This window comes from Grammomys surdaster, unplaced genomic scaffold (assembly GCF_004785775.1).
Source record: "Grammomys surdaster isolate TR1022 unplaced genomic scaffold, NIH_TR_1.0 336, whole genome shotgun sequence".
NCBI lineage: Eukaryota > Metazoa > Chordata > Mammalia > Rodentia > Muridae > Grammomys > Grammomys surdaster.
The window spans coordinates 304,093-323,972 of record NW_021604755.1 but is presented as its reverse complement, the minus strand read 5'-3'; the positions used below and the strand labels follow the sequence as shown (position 1 = coordinate 323,972).

The 19,880-nt window shown below is 44.0% G+C and overlaps 1 protein-coding gene across 1 annotated transcript; it reads left to right on the top strand.

Annotated features, from left to right (window-relative positions):
* The first annotated feature begins 5,215 nt into the window (after positions 1-5,215).
* Gkn1 (gastrokine 1) lies at positions 5,216-9,803 on the top strand. Its single transcript, XM_028778452.1, has 6 exons — positions 5,216-5,278; positions 6,743-6,793; positions 6,882-7,019; positions 7,749-7,859; positions 8,760-8,901; positions 9,602-9,803. The coding sequence occupies exons 1-6, from the start codon at positions 5,216-5,218 to the stop codon at positions 9,697-9,699; spliced, it is 603 nt and encodes a 200-aa protein (XP_028634285.1). The 3' UTR covers positions 9,700-9,803.
* The last annotated feature ends 10,077 nt before the right edge of the window (positions 9,804-19,880 follow it).

The window sequence follows — 19,880 nt, the reverse complement described above, 5'->3', positions numbered from 1 at the left end:
AAGGCACATCCAGATGTGCACAGTCTAGTTGAGATGAAGAGAATGAAGCCAGCACTGACCAGCCACCCTGCAGAAAACTTAGAGCCACACTTTACTGTTCATGTAGTGCTGTGGTTTTTAACTTACAGAGCCAAGCCTCACTGTTTATGCAATGATGTGGTCCTTTACGTTGTGCTCATTGGCTGCAGAAGCTTGAGGAGGCAGGGTGTTGTGGGCCACCTAGCTCCAGATGTGGCTCCGATGGCTCTGGCACTCAGTATCTAATAGCTGCTCATTTTTCAAGGAGAGGCTCATCCCTCTAGGCATGAAGGCTAAGACTGAATGGACACACTTCATTCATGGGCTCTTTACACATCATCATTAGACTGTTTAAGAATGAGTGAGCAGGGGACAGTGATACTATTTCAGAGTTTTCAAGGAGTAGTTATAGCCAAAGCCCTCACCGCTGTGCTGTCTGTTCTTCACATGGTAGCTCACGTTTTTTTCAAAACCTCTTTTCAGAATCATTAAATACATGGCCAGCTTTGGCCAGTTTTCACAATGATAAAAAAAAAAAAACCAAGGCTATTGACCAGCATCCTCTTTATCTTTATGCAGATGATAAATTTACTCAGGAGACCGTTCTTCAGGCAATAATAATTTCCAAATCCTGTTTATAACACTCAAACGCTCAAAGTAACAAGTAATTTAAGGCATACATCAAGGCTTGCCTCTGCCGGGACCCAAGAAGTTTGGTAAATCCAACTGGACAGACTCAGACAAGTGGCAGTAGGGAAGCAGAGCTGTGTGTTTGGAAGGTGGCAGTCCCAAGAGAAACAGCTCAAGATGCTGTAAGAAAGACGGCTTCAACTCTGCTGTAATTTGGAAAAAATTTCTCTCCTGTGCAAAAACAACTATGTAATAAGCTTGGATCTTCTGGAATTAGAAGCCTTCTAGCAATAATTATTCAAACATTACTTGATACTTCCCTGTTGCTGTTCTCTGGGTGTGTTATTTCTGGACAGAATTACAGATGGAGGGAGCAGTGAGTGTAGGCCATCCCATAGCACCAGGACTGTGGGCACTGGAGCTTGTCTTACGGTCTTAGCAACAAGAAGGTAAACAAAGGCACAGTATCAAGCTTGTTAGCAGGGATGAAATGTGTTCAGATTTTACATAACCACCAACTTTGGGCTGTCACAGGATCCATCAGACTATATAACCAGCTTCATAGAGAAACAACCAAGGCAAAGGGACAGCCAGAATTTCTACATGAGAGGCCATGCTTCATCCAAATCATACACAATAGCTCTGTCCTTTTGGCCAACAAGTCCTAAGTATCAGAAAAAAATGAACAAGACAGTCACAGGCTTCAGAGTTATTAATAACTGTTAGCCTGGGGAATTGCAAATACTTATGAATGGAAATGTATCTTGGTATTAAACATTCCACTCAAAGGGAAGGGAAAATACATGCAATAAAGCCTGATTCTGTGTGAGACTCTAACTCTCCCTCCATGTGTAAGCATGCTGTATAAGGAATGAATCTGAATTGTTCCAAACAAAGAGAGCTTTCACTCAGCCTCACGTGGCAGGGTGTGGACTGAAATGAAGCCATGGGTGTGTGCGCTGGCTGATAGTGATGATAGGGCCTTGCTTGGGAGAAAGCCCAGCACTAACCCCCATGGGCAGGGCAGACTCTACCCGTGACCTGACTTACTACACACTAACCCCAGGGTACTAGGGTCTCATTATCACCGAGACTCCCCCATTGTGTCACCACAGCCAGCACAGCAGAACAGCAGTTCTCCAGATTACACTCAAACCAGAAATGGATGGATATGATCTACATGGTAGCCTCTAGCTTGGCCATCTCCTTCCAGCTACTCAAAGAATGTAAAGGTACCTAGTAAGCTCTGTGTATGGGTCAGTCTACATCCTATATAGGTGACAAAAACCACTGCCATATCTTCTTCCATTGAGGAGACACAAGCCACGTGAAGCATAGCTCTCAGGATGAGGAGGAACAAGAGCCTTGCTCCTGCTGTGGAATTTAAGCCTTAAAGGAGACCAGAATTGAAGAAAGCATAAGCATGCAGGCACATGAACACACACACACACACACACACACACACACACACACACACACAAATGATGACACCAGCCTTCCAAATCCTAGCCAAAGGAACTCTATCATGCAGCAAAGTACCACTATGTGTTCTATATGCTGGACTTCACCAAGACAAGCTACTTTTACCACAGTTGGACAGTGTTTTCTGAGACCACAAGAATCTCCAAGAAGGGCAAAGTCAAGGTACCCTTAAATACACAACTCTTCCAGAGTCTTCTTCCTTTGTCCATGGCTTGTAGCACTCTGAGCCCAGACTTGTATTGATTCTGATGCAGACTTCCAGCCTTATAAAACAGACATGTTGGAGGAGAGGGGCTTCTGGACATGGTGGCTGGGCATGGCCATCCACTGCTCCATAAGTGACTCCTGATAAATCCGTTTTACGCCTGGGATGAGCTTGTCTGAGTTGTTCAGCTGCTGATGCCATCCCAGATAGGAGGCAGATCTCCCTAAGTAGTCACATACCCACACCACACTGAGGCCACAGGAAGAACATCTCCTGGCTTTGAAGCCAGTTGATTAACAGTGTTGTATGAGAGTGGAATTCCTTCTCTCCTACCTATGCAGAGGTGAAAACCTCAGACAGGACCAGACCCAAGCCTCCTGGCTCTCAGCTCCAACCAGTAGCTCCAAACACAGATTTTTTAATCCAAGGTACACCCTAGGGGTAGTATTTCCCCCATGAAATGAATCCTTACAGAAGCTAAAGTGTGCTTGGAAAAGAAGCAAACAAGACATGCAGTGAGGTACCATTTATGTTTAAGATGTCACAATTTTGCACAGAATGTATACATAGAGGTCCTTTAGCTCATTTGACATGGGAATGTAAGTAATTCTTATCCAAAAGAGAAACCCTGAACAATATCTTCTGTCTGTCTGTCTGTCTGTCTGTCTATTGTCTATCAATTTATCATCTATCATGAGCATCAACCGCATCAGCATTTCACAGATCCACATGTCACCTTGAGTCCTTAGTGGGATATGACACACAAAATGTGTGCTGGGAATTGGACAGGTGCCCCCAAATCACCATCAGAGGCCAAGTCTAAAAGCAGAGCTGTCACACCCACTCGGACCTCCACAGTGCTATGATGGTCTCTGAAATACAGGAAGACCTCTCCACGGCTCCCTGGCCCTGGCACTAGGGTTCTTGACTTTTTACAGTTAAAGAATGAACTTGAAATCTTTTGAGGATGAATTCAAACAGCAGGCCATCTTTCACCAGCACTGTCCAAATCTAGCCATCCCAACATTCTGGAAGAGATGTTGGCAGTGAGCTAAGCATCAGACCCCTGCAGCTCCATAAGCTCTGGCCCATGTAGAAGAGGAAGGTTGTGGGTTCAAGGAGCTTTCCAGAGTGGAAATCTGTGGATCAGTGATTAGTGAAACCCATCTTCCCCCTTTATCAAATTCGAACCACCAGCTCCAGTTGGAGAAGAGAACAGGGGAAAAATTAAATATCAGTTCTTCAAAACTATTTTGAGCGTTTACGTTTTTTTCCCAAGTGACAATCTCTGCTTCCTCTCCCAGGAGAAATCTTCCCTTATTTTAATATAATATTTGAAATTTTTCATTAACCAGAACAGCAACCTAAATTTCTCAACCTGTGGGTCATGATCTTTTGGCAGGGCTCAAATGACCCTTTCATACATCAGATATCCTGCATATTAGATATTTACATCATGATTCATAACAGTATCAAAATTAGTTATGAAGTAGGAATAAAATAATTTTATGGTTGGGAGGGGTCACAACAACATAAGGAACTATATTCAAGAGTCGCAGCATTAGGAAGGTTGAGAACCGTTGTTTTAGAGGCAAATAAGAGGACAGAGTTCCTTGGCAGCATCCAGAGGCAATAAAAGAAGTATCCATGTGGGAAGTGAAGAAGGCTTGATGGCCACAGCAGTGAGGAACTTGAAAAAAAAAACAATAAAAACCCAAAAACATTGCTTAATAATAGTCCAGGAGAAGAGCAGGTGTGAAAGGCTGCGCTCGCATGAAATGCCTTGGATTAACGATTGTGTGGGAAAATTGGTGTGGCTGGAAGGCAGGTGCCGGGCATCTCGGACACAGGCAGCTGGGGGAGCAGGAAACACCTTTAGGACGTCTCACGGATGCCATTCCAATGAGCTTGACGTTTTTCTTACGGACTGCCAGTGAATGTTTCTAAGTCATGGAAATTAATGTTTATTTATTTTCCATGTTCTTGGGGAGAACCTTGGGGAAAATGGAGGGCATACATTGAAATATCAGAGACCTGGGATGAGGCTGGCTGGTCCTACAATTCTCGCAAAAATCTTGACCAAGGCTGGAGTGGAGAGCTGTTGGTGAGATGTAATGGCAATGGTTAGTTGCTGGATATGTAGATGGTAAGATGCTACTGACAACAGCCCCCAGAGCTCTAACCCGGTGGTCAGTGTTACCACTGGGAAACGCAGGAATGAATGATGGGAGATGCCTTTGGTGCCAGCTGCTCATGACATGGGTGGAAAGCTGAACTGGTTTCGAGGCCAAACAGTTCCTCAAGGAAACATCTGGACAGGGCGCAAGGGGCAGTTTCCTTCCCTGGAGTTCCTTTCACAGCTGAGAACACCATTCCTCACCCACAGGTTTTGCTAAAAAGTTTTCAATATGACTTGAGCATGCTCAGGGAGCATAGGGAAGGGGAAAGTACAGGTGGAAAGAGCTGGGGAACGCTCACAATAGGATTGGTAAAGGGAAGGAGAAGAAACCGTTCACACATTCCCGTAGGAGCCAGTATCAGGAAGGGCAGGTGTGCACACAGATCTCATCTGTGACCATGTTTGGTTTTGGGGATTATTCTTTTCCTGAATCTGAGCAGCAGCAATACATAAAATACCCACACCCATGGCTTCCATTGGACCAGAACTTATCACAAATCACGTTGAGTTTACTGAGATACCTTCGTCAGGGGATGAATCAGAACACCTCCTGCCTGAGCGCCCTACTGAGCAGGCAGCTAAAGGCTTCCGGGGACTGCTGCTGCTACACATACAAGAGAGGGAAGGAGATAAGCTGTGGACTCCACCTGAGCACACCTAGCTTGAGCAAAGCTGGTCAGGTACAAATACCAGAGGGCTGCATGTCTGTGAGCATGCCACCTGCTCCTCCACTCCACCACGCTCCTGCCGGCATGAAGTTCACAGTAAGTCAGCTCTTCCTTTGATAGGCAATACCATCCAACTGGAAACCATTAACAGTAAGGGGTGAGAGGGTCGATTTCTATGGCACTGTTATCACAATGGAAATAATTCTCCTTTTGTTTCATGGAATCATGGTGTTTACAAATATGTCCATAGAGAAGAATTGCCCTGGAAGAGTCTGTCACAGGCTGATGACAGTAGAATTGTCTTCCACATCACCTGTTCCAAGGCTCTACTCAAGACGAGCAGTCTCTGGGCTCCAGAAAGAGTCTTTCTTAGCCTTGATCTCTCTTGTTTCTGATTTCTCCTTTCTTATCCTTGATTTCCACTTTTACCAGTCCTGGGCATGTTCTGGTCAGACTGGAAGATCACTGTTGTCAAAACTAGTCTTCAGCACTCTTGGCTGCTAACTGGCCCTCCAAGAACTAAACGGTCCTCGGGCCCTGTGCAGGCACTTCTTGGAGAAAGTCTCTGAGGATCTCATCCTCACTGAGCTAGCTAGTTTCCTTGCTAAAGTCCTAGGATACAGGTGGTCAAACAGGGTGGACATATTCTATTTCAGCATACTCTATGGGCTCTGCTTTGTGAATCATATGAATTTATGCAATTGTAAATGTAAACTATGACCAAGAAGTGCCCACTTCAGAACAGGTTGGGTGGAGAACTCCAAGCACAGGCCAGAGGGTTGGATTTCTCTTCTAGTTCTGCCGTGAACTGGGGAATGCCTTTGCTTAAGGCGGTGGTTCTCGATCTACCTAATGCTGTGACCCTTTAATACAGTTCCTCATGTTGTGGTGACTCCCAGCTATAAAATTACTTTCACTGCTACTGCATAACTATAATTTTGCTACCATTATGAATCGTAATGTAAATGTCTATATGCAGGATACCTGATATGAGACCCCTAAGGAAGGGTTGTTTGATCTTTCAAGGCGTCCCGACCCACAGGTTGAGAACTACTGGCCTAGGGCCCTTTACCCCTCAGTAGCTGCCTCGTTTACAGGAGATAACATCGTGCTCAAAAACTCCCTCCACATCTGGCTTTTTAAGAGACAGATTTTAATTCTCTTGCACTGAAAATAAAAATAATAAAACACTTAACCTACTAAAACAATAAAAAAAGGATTCCTTTTGCTAGGAAGGAAGTGCTCCAGACCAAGAGGAAGAAAACCTTTCCAGGGCTTTCATTACTCTGTGCCATACACTAATGTTACGTTTTCTTCATCAGTTTTCAGTGTCTAAAATTCAGTGTCAAAATTCTAAACTCTGTATTACTATCATTACAGTAACTCAGCAGTTCTGTTACCATTAAGTGTTTCTGTAGTTAAAAAAAAACAAACAAACAAGGTGGAAGAAGAAAGCACAGCTGGTTCCGCACATGGGTAAAATCACATTTCTGATGAGCTTGGTGAGGGGAGCAGAGGCTGCGAACCGTGTGACCACCAGCCTGTTCTCTGTGCTTTCAGATGCTCGTCGGTGCTCTGCTCGGGCTCCTCGTGGCTCCTGGTTTTGCTTTCGTAAGTCTCATTTCCTGAAGTTCATTGCCAAAATGCATTTGCAAAGAAATGTGGTCTTAAATCACTCTTTGTGTCTTATGAACCTCAGACTATCAACATCAATAGAGAGAGCAATATAGGCCAAACTGGAGAGCAGTCGGTGAGCATCAACGGTGAGCACAACTCGGCCAACATTGACAACAATAACGGCTGGGACTCCTGGAGTACCCTCTGGGATTATGAAAACGTAAGTAATAGACACACAGGGTAAAGATATGGTATACCCACCACCCATTAAAGAATTCAGAGTGAATTCTAGCTGTTCATGAGCATTATAGCTACCAGTAAAAGTGCCCATTCCACTCAAACAATTTTGCTTTTTGCATATAATTATTGGTAATAAATATCACACAGTAGGTTGAAGTTCAAAGCAATGAATAGTAAGGATAAACTATGTACAAAGACAAATACAAGAATCCTTTGCTCTTCCCTGCAGAGAGCCTCCATGGTGTAAAAGGTCTAATATTTTATGAAGACTGAAATATGAATGCCTCCATGATGTAGAAGGCTCCCTATTCTATGGAGACTGGATGAAATATGAACGATATTAGTTGTAGGAGAAGGAGGAGCAAAGCAACCCTTGCCCCACCTGCCAATTACTACTTTCCTATTAAAACATACTTTTAAAAAGCAAAGCCTATCTTCCCTTGCCTCCTGAAAACAACACACACACACACACACACACACACACACACACACACACACGCACGCACTCCTGTCACACTAGAACTGAAGTGAAGGCAGTGGGTTAGATATGTCCACCCTCTAAGAGTTTGCAGGTCATCTATACATGTTAACCAGAGGCACAACTGCAGGACAGCCAGACCCTGAGCACTCTTCTTAGCTCCGTTCCCCTCAGCTGTGACGTGTGACAGAGCTCCTTAGAACCTGTGTCGCTCTCTGTCTTCTTTAATAGAGTTTTGCTGCAATCAGACTCTTCGCCAAGAAGTCATGCATTGTGCACAGAATGAACAAGGATGCCATGCCCTCCCTTCAGGACCTCGATACACTGGTCAAGGAGCAAAAGGTAAAGGCAAGCCTTTTTCTTTGGAGTGACAGGAAGTCTTAGAGTCTCTAGCAAACAATGAAGTCACCCGTATTCCCTCTTTGGTGGAGCGTGCCAGCATGTTTGTCATGGTAAATGCCACAAAAGTAAAGTAAAACTGTTAGATTCCTGTCTGAGTGGGGGTGGCTTCCACTGGATCAGATGCTGTGGTCCACATCTGCCTCTGCAGGGACCAATAAGGCACTGGCTTCACTGAGTGTCAGAGACCCAAAGGTCTGCACACTTCAGTGAAAGCCCTCCATACTTCAAGGACACACTCCTGCAGTCGTTGGGGTTATCAGAACTAGCAAACATTTAGACTGATTGTAAGATAAAAAGAAATCCTTTTAAAAGTCTAAGTGTGCCCTATACAATGTTTGAGATATTCTCAATACTAACAAAAGATCTGTTGCTTGCTTGAAAATCAAACGCGATCAAGTGTCCTGTGTCCTTTGTCAGCCATAGCTGTAGTAGATGGACAGAGTCAATGCTTTTCAGAGTCAGATGCCTGAGTCATTCTCCGTAGTGATAAATTGGTTCCTATAACACGCACGCTAATGCCTACAAATAAGCTCTGTCTCAGGAGTTATCTATCACATGGTGCTACCTTAGATTCTAAGACAACAAAGGTGCTTCAAATTTCAGAATAAGTTTTGCTTCGGACTTCTGTTTTTATAAATAACTATAATGTTAAACTATCTAAGTCTCTTGGGACACTTAGAAATACCAAGACATTCAAAGCTAGAATTGTCTCTTCATCTTAGTTGGAGACAAAATGGCAACCAAGAATTGCCACTGTTGCCCATGCGCCTCTTGAGATCAGTAAAGTCCTGGGCTCGGGGCTCATTCACTTTCTTTCTTTCCCTTCACCCTCAACTTCAGGGTGAAGCGCCTGAAGGAGCAGCTCCCGAGGACTTGATGTACTCCATCAACCCTACCAAAGTGGACGACCTGAGTACATTCGGACCAAAGATTACTGCCATGTGCCGGGGCATCCCTACCTATGTGGCTGAGGAGATTCCAGGTGTGTACCCTGAGACACTGTGTACCCCAATGCAGTACTGGTAGAGCCATCAGACACTCTAAAGTGTGACCACAGATGGACCAATCACATGGAGTTGATCATCAGAGCAGACACTTGATTAGTGCTTGCTCCTTGTCAGACAGTTGTCCATGCCTCAAAAGTATTAGTTCATAAGCTCCTCACAGAAATCTTAGCAGAATCTACAGGTTTTGGTCTTACTTTTTGGAAACTGAGACACAGAGAAAGGTCACAGAGCCTCTGTTTGGCTCTTTTCTGTGTCTTTGATTTCATAGAATACTGTCTTTCTTGGGTGGGTGGGATCTAGAGTAAACTCCAAATGTGTTCCAAGAAAGCATGAAAAGCAGAGATGACCAAATGGAAGGAGAATGCCATGAAATCTATCGATTCTATAGCACCAATGCTTAACTCCTTGGCATTCAAAGAACAATATCCATAAGGTGTCAGCCTAAGAACCTAATCTAACAGCAAGGAAGTTTTCAGATATCTGAAGTGAAAAGACAAAGAGAGAGGAGAGAGAAACAGAGACAGAAACAGTAAGAGACGGAGAGAACAGAGACAAAAGATAGGAAGAATAGAGAGATTGAAATTACTGCATAGTCTAGAAATTATGTGACACTCCCCACAGTCCCTGAAGGTTCCCAGGATAGCCGCTGATTCAGATTTCTTTTCTTTTCACTAGGACCAAACCAGCCTTTGTACTCAAAGAAGTGCTACACAGCTGACATACTCTGGATTCTGCGGATGTCCTTCTGTGGAACATCAGTGGAAACATACTAGAAGTCACAGGAAAACAAAATGTGGGCTCTGGCCACTGCGATGCTTGACTGTGAGAATGTTCTCTGAGGGTTGTGATTAGATCAATAAACCCACATGGCAGCACATACAGTTTGTAATGACATTCCTCAGGATTTCCATGGGAGTACAATGTGGGACATGTTAGAGCAACCTGTCAGCCTGTATTCAAGACCTCTCCTCTATGAAGGAACCCTTCAGAGGCCTCAGATACCACAAATCACAGCCTGGGATTGGGCTCGGCTAGGCCACTGCCACCTTACTGCATTTCAGGCAAACAAGTTTGTTTGTTTGTTTGTTTGTTTGTTTGTTAAAAAAACCACTCCAAGTGGCTGGAATCAGCAAGGAGGGTTTCCTACAAGAACCCGGAAGTGTCTGTAATAACTCAAGGAGGAGACACATTCTTGCCTGAGAACCTCAGATGGCCTCTCTCTTCCCAGAACTGCACATTCCCCTTCTGTAAACTCTGCTTCTTTCTTTCATCTGAAGATGGGTCTTGCTTTTCTTATCATAGGACAGGATAACTAGACCAGAGAGTCAGCCTGATTCTCCACATTTTTGTCTTCCCAGTTCAAGAAATATGACCTACTGTTGAATGGTACTTCTATATTCCCTTGACCGTATTTGGTTCAATAGTCTACAGCATCCATTCCTTTATAGATTAGGAGTGAGATCACATGGTACCCAAGCACACGGGTCTTCACTAAAGGGGAAAGATCTGGAAGAAAGTAGACTCCCAATATTGTTCATTATAACAGGAACCCGCACTTCATTTTAAAAGTTGCCCTGTATGTTGTTTAGTTTCTAGAATCATCTGAGAATTTTTGCTCCATTCTTTTATGCTTACATGAGCTGTCCCTATATAAGCCTAACAAAACTGAGCAAAGCACTGATTCCCACCACTTAGACAATGATTGATATTGGTCACTGCCTACCAGAGGGAGGTCATCATAATTACCTTCATTATGTTGCAATTTCATCACTTTTTGTGTTATTTCTGAAATATTCTGAAGCCCCTAGAGGTAAAAACTTATCAAAGATTCGTTAAAGATCACAGTGGTAGGGGGTTGGAGAGGTGGCTCAGTGGTTAAGACTGCTTGCTACTCTTCCAGATAACCCAGACCCAATTCTCAGTACCCACATAGCAGTTAACAACCACCCCTAACTCACGTTGTAGGAGATAGAAAATCTTCTTGCTTTTACATGCCCTAGACACACATGGGGTGCACTGACATTCATACAGGCAAAACACCCATACACACTCAACATAAATAGGAATTTTCAATGAGGGAAAATATACAATATTAAAGTTAAAATAAAGAAATTCATTAATATCACACATTATTAAAATAGGAAACAAATATGCAATACTAAAGGATTAGAGATCCTAGTTTAGTTCTACTTTAGTCTAGTTTAGTTAGCCTAGTTAGCATGAGCCCAGGGTTTCTTCTCACATAAATTTATTCAATACCATTCATTGAGAGGGCACACAGATTTTTGGAAGGCAGAGGGGTGATCTGTGTCAACTTCACAAACTAAGCCTTATATGAGGGCTATGTCCTTCATGGTTGTTGTGAGGAATATCAAAGGCCAGAGTTTTAGGACAGACACATAGACACACAGACACACAGACACACAGACAGACAGACACACACACACACATACACACGAACACATACACACAAACACGCACACTAAGATCTATGCCTACCCAGAGCTTCTGATTCCTTTAGCCAACCACACAGGGAGGCCAAATCAACAATGCTGCCTTTCATGTTCCAGAAAAGCAAATGGTTTCTCCCTCCTCCGTTAATTAATCCCATGGAAATTGCTCAAGAAACAGTGAAATTCAGCCCAGACATCTCACCAGCAATTTGCTAAGAATCTCCTATAGAGTAATTACAGAGAAGGGGACTTCCCACAGAGAAACTCTTCCTGCTCCCTCCGCACAAGGTCAGTCTGAGCAGTGTCAGAGCTTGGCACGGCTGGCAGAGCCCATCTCCTGTAGTACCCACTGCAGATAGCATGAACTGATACATTAAGCAAAGCTGGAGTCCAAAACTGGTTCCTAAGTAAATTTAGCTAACTGCTCAGGATCAGACAGTATCAACAACATCAGTATACTATTAAAGCCATCCGGGACTCTTGGCAGCATTCAAGAGCAAGCATTTTCTACCAGGCTGTGGTCAGCTAGCCAGGAGCTGCCAGACTGAAGCTCTACGAGCCCAGCTGGCTCCATTCTGCTCCATGAGCCTATTCTGGGCTCCAGGTAGAGAAGATATCATACCCCGTAGAAAACCCTTCTTAGGGTAAGGGCGGGGAGCATGGTCAACCTTCCAATCACATCTCCAATCCCTGTTTGCATCATATCTACCATCCTGTGAACTAAAGTAGAAATGCAGGGAAGAGGTTCCATGCCCTTCTCAGGTTAGGGGCACTGAACAGTCTGCTCAAACAGTCAGCTTCTCATTGAAACAGATGGCAAGTGGATCCCATTTAACTTTGTTCTCAGAATCTCACTAAAACCAAAGTAGGGGCAGTAAAAGAAAAAAAAAAAACACATGAGAGGAAAGGATTTGTTTGGCTTACACTTCCAGGTCAAAGGTTAACACTGAGGGAAATCAGGGCAGGAAGTCAAGCAGAAAACCATGATGGAGCACTGCTTGCTGGGTTGCTCAGGCTCATGCTTAGCTGGCTCTCTTATACAGTTCAGGGACCACCCACCTAGAGAATAGTGCTGCCCACAGTGGGCCAGACCTTCCTAACTCAGTTAACAATCAAGTCAATGCCCCACAGACCTTCCCACAGACCAACATGATATAGACAATCTCTCAGTTAAGGATTCCTGCTCAGGTAATACTGGCAAAATGGTATTCAAACCAACTATCAGACTGCCTTTGCCTGTGGCTGCATGTTGGTTTACATCAACTGAAGTGTCGATTTCTCTCCCGCATGTCACTATATTTTAATAATCCATAAGAATCACCAAAGAATTTCTAGTTGCTAAAACTAAAGAAGATGTTTCAGTGCTCTGCCTCTGTGCTCCGATTGGAGCACGTGGCTGTTCTCTCAGAAATGCTAAGCCCTTTAAAAACAGTGCTGTTCTCTGAGGTTCCTCTCTTGGCCCCTAGCTTTGTTGTTGTTGTTTGATTGATTGTTTCTCTCTTTCCAATGCCCAGGGAGACATTAAAGCACACACATAGCTCCAGTTCCCACAAGTCATGGCTTCCAAAGCTCTTCTGTCCACACACTGCTCCCAAACGTGACGAGCACACAGCCATCTTCTGCATTATAATTCTATAACGAAATGGGAAGCTGTGGCATTAGGTGCTAGAGAAGGAGACTATGTCAGAAACGTTAGAGAAAAGATTGATGAAGGTACATCTCAGAGCAAGGTCAGGCCATCCGACTGGGGAGGCCTCGCGATGCCGCAGTTCATATAACTAAATTGAAGAGCAACGGAGACTAGAAAATGTAATTGTAACAGTTCTATGTTAGGAAAACATGATTTATGGGGCACTATCAACACATGGGGAAAGCATTCCAAAAATATACACTGTGTGTGCCTAGAGTGTCGCTGCCTCGCTGGGCTTGGATGTTCTTCTTCCTCTCCCCTTTCCCACAATTCCTAAATTGAGTGCACGGTCAAGAACTGTGTTGTAAACGAACCCCATTACTTAGGAAGTATGTAATGAATTCCCATGATGTGTCTGCATTGTAAGTTTCTGTCCAAACATTAAATTATGGCTCCTCTTTATCTACCACCCAAGATTTTCCTCCTGCTTTGGGCAGTTTTCTGACTATGGCTCTTTATTTCTCCCTTGTTGACTCTTGGAATTGTAATAATTCCATTGAGTGGCTCATCTATTTCAACCCAAAGATAACAATGCCCTTTGGCTTTCTTTACATGTTTACTCATTGACTCCACTGTTTTCTTTGGGCATAAGGAACAATTTAAGTGCCTGGATTTATAACACAGTTAAGATTTCAAGGCAATCACCCATGATGAGAAACACCACGGGGAAGAGAACGCAGCGCCCTCTGTGCCTGGAGTTTTCTATTTGGCAAGTGTGCTCTGGCTCCAGAATTGGTCCCTACTCGGGAAAACCTGCTGACCTTCATGTTTAGTAGGTGACAAGTGGTTTCTTGGCTTTTACTTTGGCCATAGGAAAGGTAGATGCTATCAAGTATGAGGATCCAGGATGAGCCAATCTCTTAGAAACCCTTCTTGGTTGAGCACATATTTACTTATCTCTGAAAAAAATCTGCCCCAGTTCTTGCTTCTCTCAAGCAATTCCCAGAGGGCTCAATGCTCAGAGCAAATACATCAGAGAAATACAAATTTCACTAGCTCTCAGTTCACATGCTGTGCTCTGCTGAGTCCTAATAGGTTAGGAGCAGAGGTGAGCATCCAGACTCTCTCATCCATGCTGGAGGCAGTTTACATGGCCCACAGTTTAGTCTTATCGTCATGGGCCTCTTCAAGATCACTCTTGTGTCTCTTAGTGAAGAACAGAAAGAGATGTTTGTATGTTTCTTACTTCATTCACCTCTGAACAAATCGTCCCTGTGAATTTGTGGCTGAGGAGGCTATTATTCTCTTGGACTTGTAATGGGGTGGAAAGGAAATGTTGAGTTTCCCCTCAAAGAGAGGATAAAAATTATATGTGCTAATACTGGTTATACATTTCCATCTCCTGATAATCTCTGTGAAAGTCTAAGTAAGTCACGGATTCTCCCACTCGAACCACAGGGACTTCCACAGAATACATATATTGTTACATTTTCTCAACTCTTATAACAAAAAATACTGAGAAAGCAACCCGAGAAAGGAACGAATGTCTCTTGTGTCTCTCAGTTCGAGGATACAGTCATCACTGTGGAGAAGAGATGGAGGCGGGGCTGGGAGGCAGCTGCTCCCACTCCATCAGGAAGCAGAGAGATGAGCACTGGTGCTCCGCAGGCTTTCTGGCTCCTCTTCCCTCTTTCATTCAGTCTTGGCCTCCAGCCTGTGTTTAGGTCAGGTCTTTTCTCTTCTGTTAACTCTCTAGAAACCCTCACAGTCACTCCCAAATGTTTGTCTCCCAAGTGGTTCCAAAGCTAGTCAAGTTGATCATGAAGATGATCCAACACAGTAGATATCTGTGAAGTATTTGACCCAATGAACAAGTTAATAAGAATGGATAGTAATTCTACTTATTAGTAATGTAATATTTTATTGACTTTTTGAGAAATTCATATATACATATAATATATTTTGATCATATTGATCCCTCACTCCTTCCCCAAACTCCTCCCCAATCTACCCCCCTATCTGTGCTTTTAAAATGGATCTATCTATACATCTCAAAAACCAGAATAAGGGCCAGCGGAGATGGGTCAGTGGGTAAAAGCACTTGCCAAGCAAGCTTGGAGACTTGAATTGGATCTTAAAACTCACAAAAAGGTGAGAGAACAGACTTTACAAAGTTATTCTCTCACCTTCATATGTATGTTATAGCATGCATATTCCTCGTCCCCATTATACATACACGCACACATACACATATGTGTACAGCACATACACACATACCACACACACATATACACACAGAGAAATAATAATAGTACACATACACATATGTACACAGCACATACACACATGCCACACACATACACATATACACACAGAGAAATAATAATAGTACTTATACACATATGTACACAGCACATACACACATACCACACACACATATACACACAGAGAAATAATAATAGTGATAATGATAACAATAACGATAATAAATTAAGCAACAGAGAGGAGCATCTCTGGTTATGGAATGCGCGCAGACATCTCACTGGAGCTCAGCTATTGAACATTCTTGGCTGTAGAAATAGGACTTTTGCCATTGGATTATTGATAGCCTCGGTGTGTTTTCTATTTGTTTCCTACATGAATCCTAGGAAACCACCGATTCCCAGTGGTTCCTGTATGAGCCAAAGTCTTCATCTTTGCATTTTTACAAGTGGATAATATGAATAGCCTATACACAAAGTGAGCTTTGATTCAGGTTTAGAAAAATCACGTGATCTGCCAGTGGTTCTCTTAAACACATTCTTACTCCCAGGAGAAGTTCACGTGCAATTTTCCAGAGTCTCCCTCCCAACAGCAATAAAATCCAAAACCCAGTGAGTGCTTCCTGAGGCTATCCTGTGGGAACTACTGAACAACTCAGCGAGGCAGGCAATATTATTATTCTCTATTATGCTCCATAGTCAACTAATTAGCACAGGCTGAATGCTTTACCCTGACAGCTTAGTTTGAGATTCTTTTACTAACTTGCAGGTCACTCTGACCAGTTTTGGAGAATGGACATTAATTCTGCATGTTTTGATAACTTTCATGAGAGAAGAGGAAATCAGACAAGGAAAGAAGCAAACTAGGTAACCAGTGTTTGTGCCCCTCAAATTCCCATATCCATTTCTAGTGTTCTACAGATATTTTGTACCCTGAAGATACCCATGTGTAGCAACCTGTTTGGGTCAGTCAACAGGGTCTCCAGCGCAGGAGTGAGGATGCACGCTTCCAATTCCCGCTGTGTCCTTCACTGTACCCCGCTTACTGGAGCTCCAACGTTGAGGCGCCACTTTGTAGCCGCCCAAGCTGCCTCACATTCGGGGGGCCACTTTGTAGCTGCCCGTTCTGCTTCTCCGGTCCGCGGGTCAGAGCCTGGCAAGAGAGAGTGGGGGGACGGAGACGCGAAGAATGGAGACAAGACAGGGAGTCTGATCAAGTCTCTCAAGTCTCTCTATTGGAAGGAAATCCTGGGTATTTATACCCTTTACCACGTGCCTTGCCCTCGTGGACAAGCACAGCTGAAGGCACTACGTCATGTGCCTTGCAGCGTGGATATCACGTGCACCTAGCTAGCAGTGAGGAGACCACGTGCACCTAGCAGCGTGGAGATCACGTGCGCCTAGCTAGCAGTGAGGAGACCACGTGCACCTTGCAGCTGGTGGCACTAAACAACAAAACAAGATATGTGAGAAAAACAAGATGTTTATCAGAGTGTGCTCAGCTGTTTCAGGCTGTTGAAAACAAGTCTCTTGTCAGGGTATATGGCCTGAGATGGCTGCAAAGATGATAGCCGCTTTCAGCTAGGAGTCGGCTCCCAACACCCATGGAGTTGTTCCACAATGTGCAAGCATCCTTCACAGCACCCATCCACACATGCACCACATGCCCACACGCTTGGAGGGTCACTTGCATGCACTTTAGAAGGTGATGTAATGGGTTCCCAGACCTTAGCACAACAGACGCCATGATGGAAGTACCATTCAGGCCTTGGAACCCAGCACATAGGCAGCACAGCCTGAAAAAACGAGAACAAAGACCTAATCCATCAAAGTCCATTAAAAAAAAGTTCTGGAAAATTCTCTAAATGTACTAACCTTGTCTTTTGGCTTCTGCAGTCTGTTTTTTGGCTAACTGTTCTTGCTGACTGAGGTGTGTTAATGGAGGATGTGGTTTTCTCTGCTGAAAAGCTCACCCTGAGAAAGTCTTAGGACTGCACTGAGGTCCTGAACACAGAATAGTCACCAGCAGGCCAATTAAAGACTTCCTAAAGGCTCGAACCCACATCCAAGTAGTCTTCTCTGGTAGATACCCCACTACAATGGCCATTGGAAGAATTCAAACAATTTTGGGCTTCACAGATCTGAGAGGTTTTCCCTGCCATCATCAGTTGTGAGCTGTCCTGCAGTCTGTGAGAATGACTCTCAAATATGCCAGAGTTGAGAAGAATTAGCACTGAACTAACCTGGTCTGTGAGTGGCATTGTGTTGGCTTTAGTTTATCCAGTATAGCCATCCATTGTGTGTATGTGAGCTCCAGTCTTGTCAGAACCCCAGACTGTACTGACACATTTCAGTTTATGAGTTTTGAGTTTTGCTGGCCTGGTCTCTGTTCTTCGTAAAATTATTAGTTCAGCAAAAGCCAAAGAATGAGTTCTTCAGAAGGCTGGGTTAATAGTGATGGTTAACATTACAGGATTCAGAATTACCTGCTAGTTAAACCTTTGATCATTTCTGGTCTATTAGGTCAGTTGAAGTAGGAAGGCCCGCCTTGACAGTAGGTAATAACATCCCACAGGTTGGGGCTCCAGCTGCGCTCCAGCATTCATTGTCTTCTCCTTCCTGACCCTAGATGTAATGTGACCAGCTGTCTCAAGTTCTTGCCACCATCAGAGACTATTTCCCTTCCTAGTTAAAGACCCCGTTATTGCTTTTTTTGTCCCAATGGTAAAAAATATATATATATGATTAATATAGATAGTATGTGTCCCTAGCAGAGCTAGCTTGTGAATCAGATTAAATAGGATATATTTGGAGTTTATAACTGACCCATCTACAATATGAGCTTATTCTTTGGAGGGCTCTAGATTAGTCAGAGTTGGGTGACATTACATCTTATGTGGGTTTCATCTCTGCATTGCAAGGGCTGTTAAAAGGGCTTTGGGTTGGTGCATTGGATTGAACCATGAGCTGTTTTTATATAGAATTTCCTTGAAGCTAGATTCATCTTGGCTTTGTGGTGGGGAGTATTAATGTTCCTGGGCTGAACAGCAATGACCATTTCTGGGCTGAAGCTGTGGATTGTCTGGCTTCTGGTATACCCTCATGACGTTAGGCTTGCTTCAGAGCCTGGGCTATGCTTGATTACTAGTACTTCTGTTTATCCTACCACCAAAGCCAATGTGGCTCAGATTCTTCAGAAATTCTGTTGTTCCAGAAGATAAATTGCTTTTGATAAATATTCTCCTGACCTTTTTTGCACACGGTGTGTGGTCCAGGCACTAGTAAGAACCTATAAATAGTGGACCTAGTCAAGTGACATGACTGTGTTAGATTTGTCCATATTGTTGGCAACTATCTATAAGATAAACAATTTAAATTTTATTCTGGATGTACTGTCTGGGGCCCTTTTTAGAGTCCTTGTCAATAACCCAAGTAGCATGTTGATGCCCTGCGAGATTCTGGGAAGGTCATGAAAGAGTGACGCAGCACCTAGCAGGTGTCTGACAGCTTGGTGAAACATCTGGATCATGGAAGGGAGGGGTCCACAGGGAGTGGGTCAGTGAGAAGCTGCCACTTCAGTGTGGAAGCAAGTTCTCTAATCTCTTGAAAAACAAAGACTGGAGATTTCTGGAATCCTTAAGTACTTTTCCTATAGCAGATGAAACATCTGAATAGTCAAAAACTACCTCCTTGGTTTTTTGAGACCTGGCACAGCACAGGATCAAATCCCTTGCTCATCTCCACTGTGAAACTGGCATCCATCAGGTAATGGAGGTTTCTAAGGGTTTATTCTCCTGATATCCACAATACATGGACTGTTTAGACTCTTCCACACCCTAGCTTCTACTTGCATAGCTGGGGGAGGAGGAGGAGAGAAGAGGAAGAAGAGGAGGAAGAGAAGGAGGAAGAAGAGGAGAAGGAGGAACTGGAAGAGAAGAAGGAAGAGGAGGAAGAAGAGGAAGAGAAAGAAGGAGGAAGAGGAGAAGAAGGAAAAAGAGGAGGAGATAGAGGAGGACGCAGCAGGAGAGGCTGCGGCAGCAGCAAGCTGGAAATGATCCTCTTGGATCAAAAGGGCTTTTTGCAAAATCCTAAAAGAAAGGCAAGGCAGCTGGTACACACCAATAATGGGATGACTCCAGCTACTTCTCTGCCCTCTCCAGGGCCACATTTATCCTTGGTGGGGGCACACTCTTCTGCCATCCCCACTTCTCTGTAAACACATTTTGAATGAAATCTCCCATTCTGGAACCTAAGCCTCTGCCTGTCCTACACAATGGGTTTTGGCCGTAGGGAGCTCAGTCAGTGACCCTTTGCTCTCTCCCAGGCTGTCCTTCTAGATCACCCCCTACCTCACCCCATAATATTCTCAAGGCATTCTTCTCCCACCCAATCTCTTAAATAGCTCAGAGGACATCCAGGGCATCCGAACGAGAGGTTTTTAACCCCTGGCTCCTCCTGTCCCTTGCCTCCCTACAGGGACATGTACACCCTTTCCTCCAGTCTTAGAACACTTTCTTTATTACACTGTCCTCAAGTTCCTTCTTGTCCTGGACCAGTGCCCCCTGTCCCCCAGTTTTCCAGCCGTCATTGGTCCAGCTGGCTTCTGTAGA

Coding starts and splice junctions, on each gene's coding strand:
- Gkn1 (XM_028778452.1), top strand. CDS start 5,216: ATGTCTGTGAGCATGCCACCTGCTCCTCCACTCCACCACGCTCCTGCC. Junction 5,279..6,742: donor CTGCCGGCATGAAGTTCACA/GTAAGTCAGCTC, acceptor CTGTGCTTTCAG/ATGCTCGTCGGTGCTCTGCT. Junction 7,860..8,759: donor CACTGGTCAAGGAGCAAAAG/GTAAAGGCAAGC, acceptor CCTCAACTTCAG/GGTGAAGCGCCTGAAGGAGC.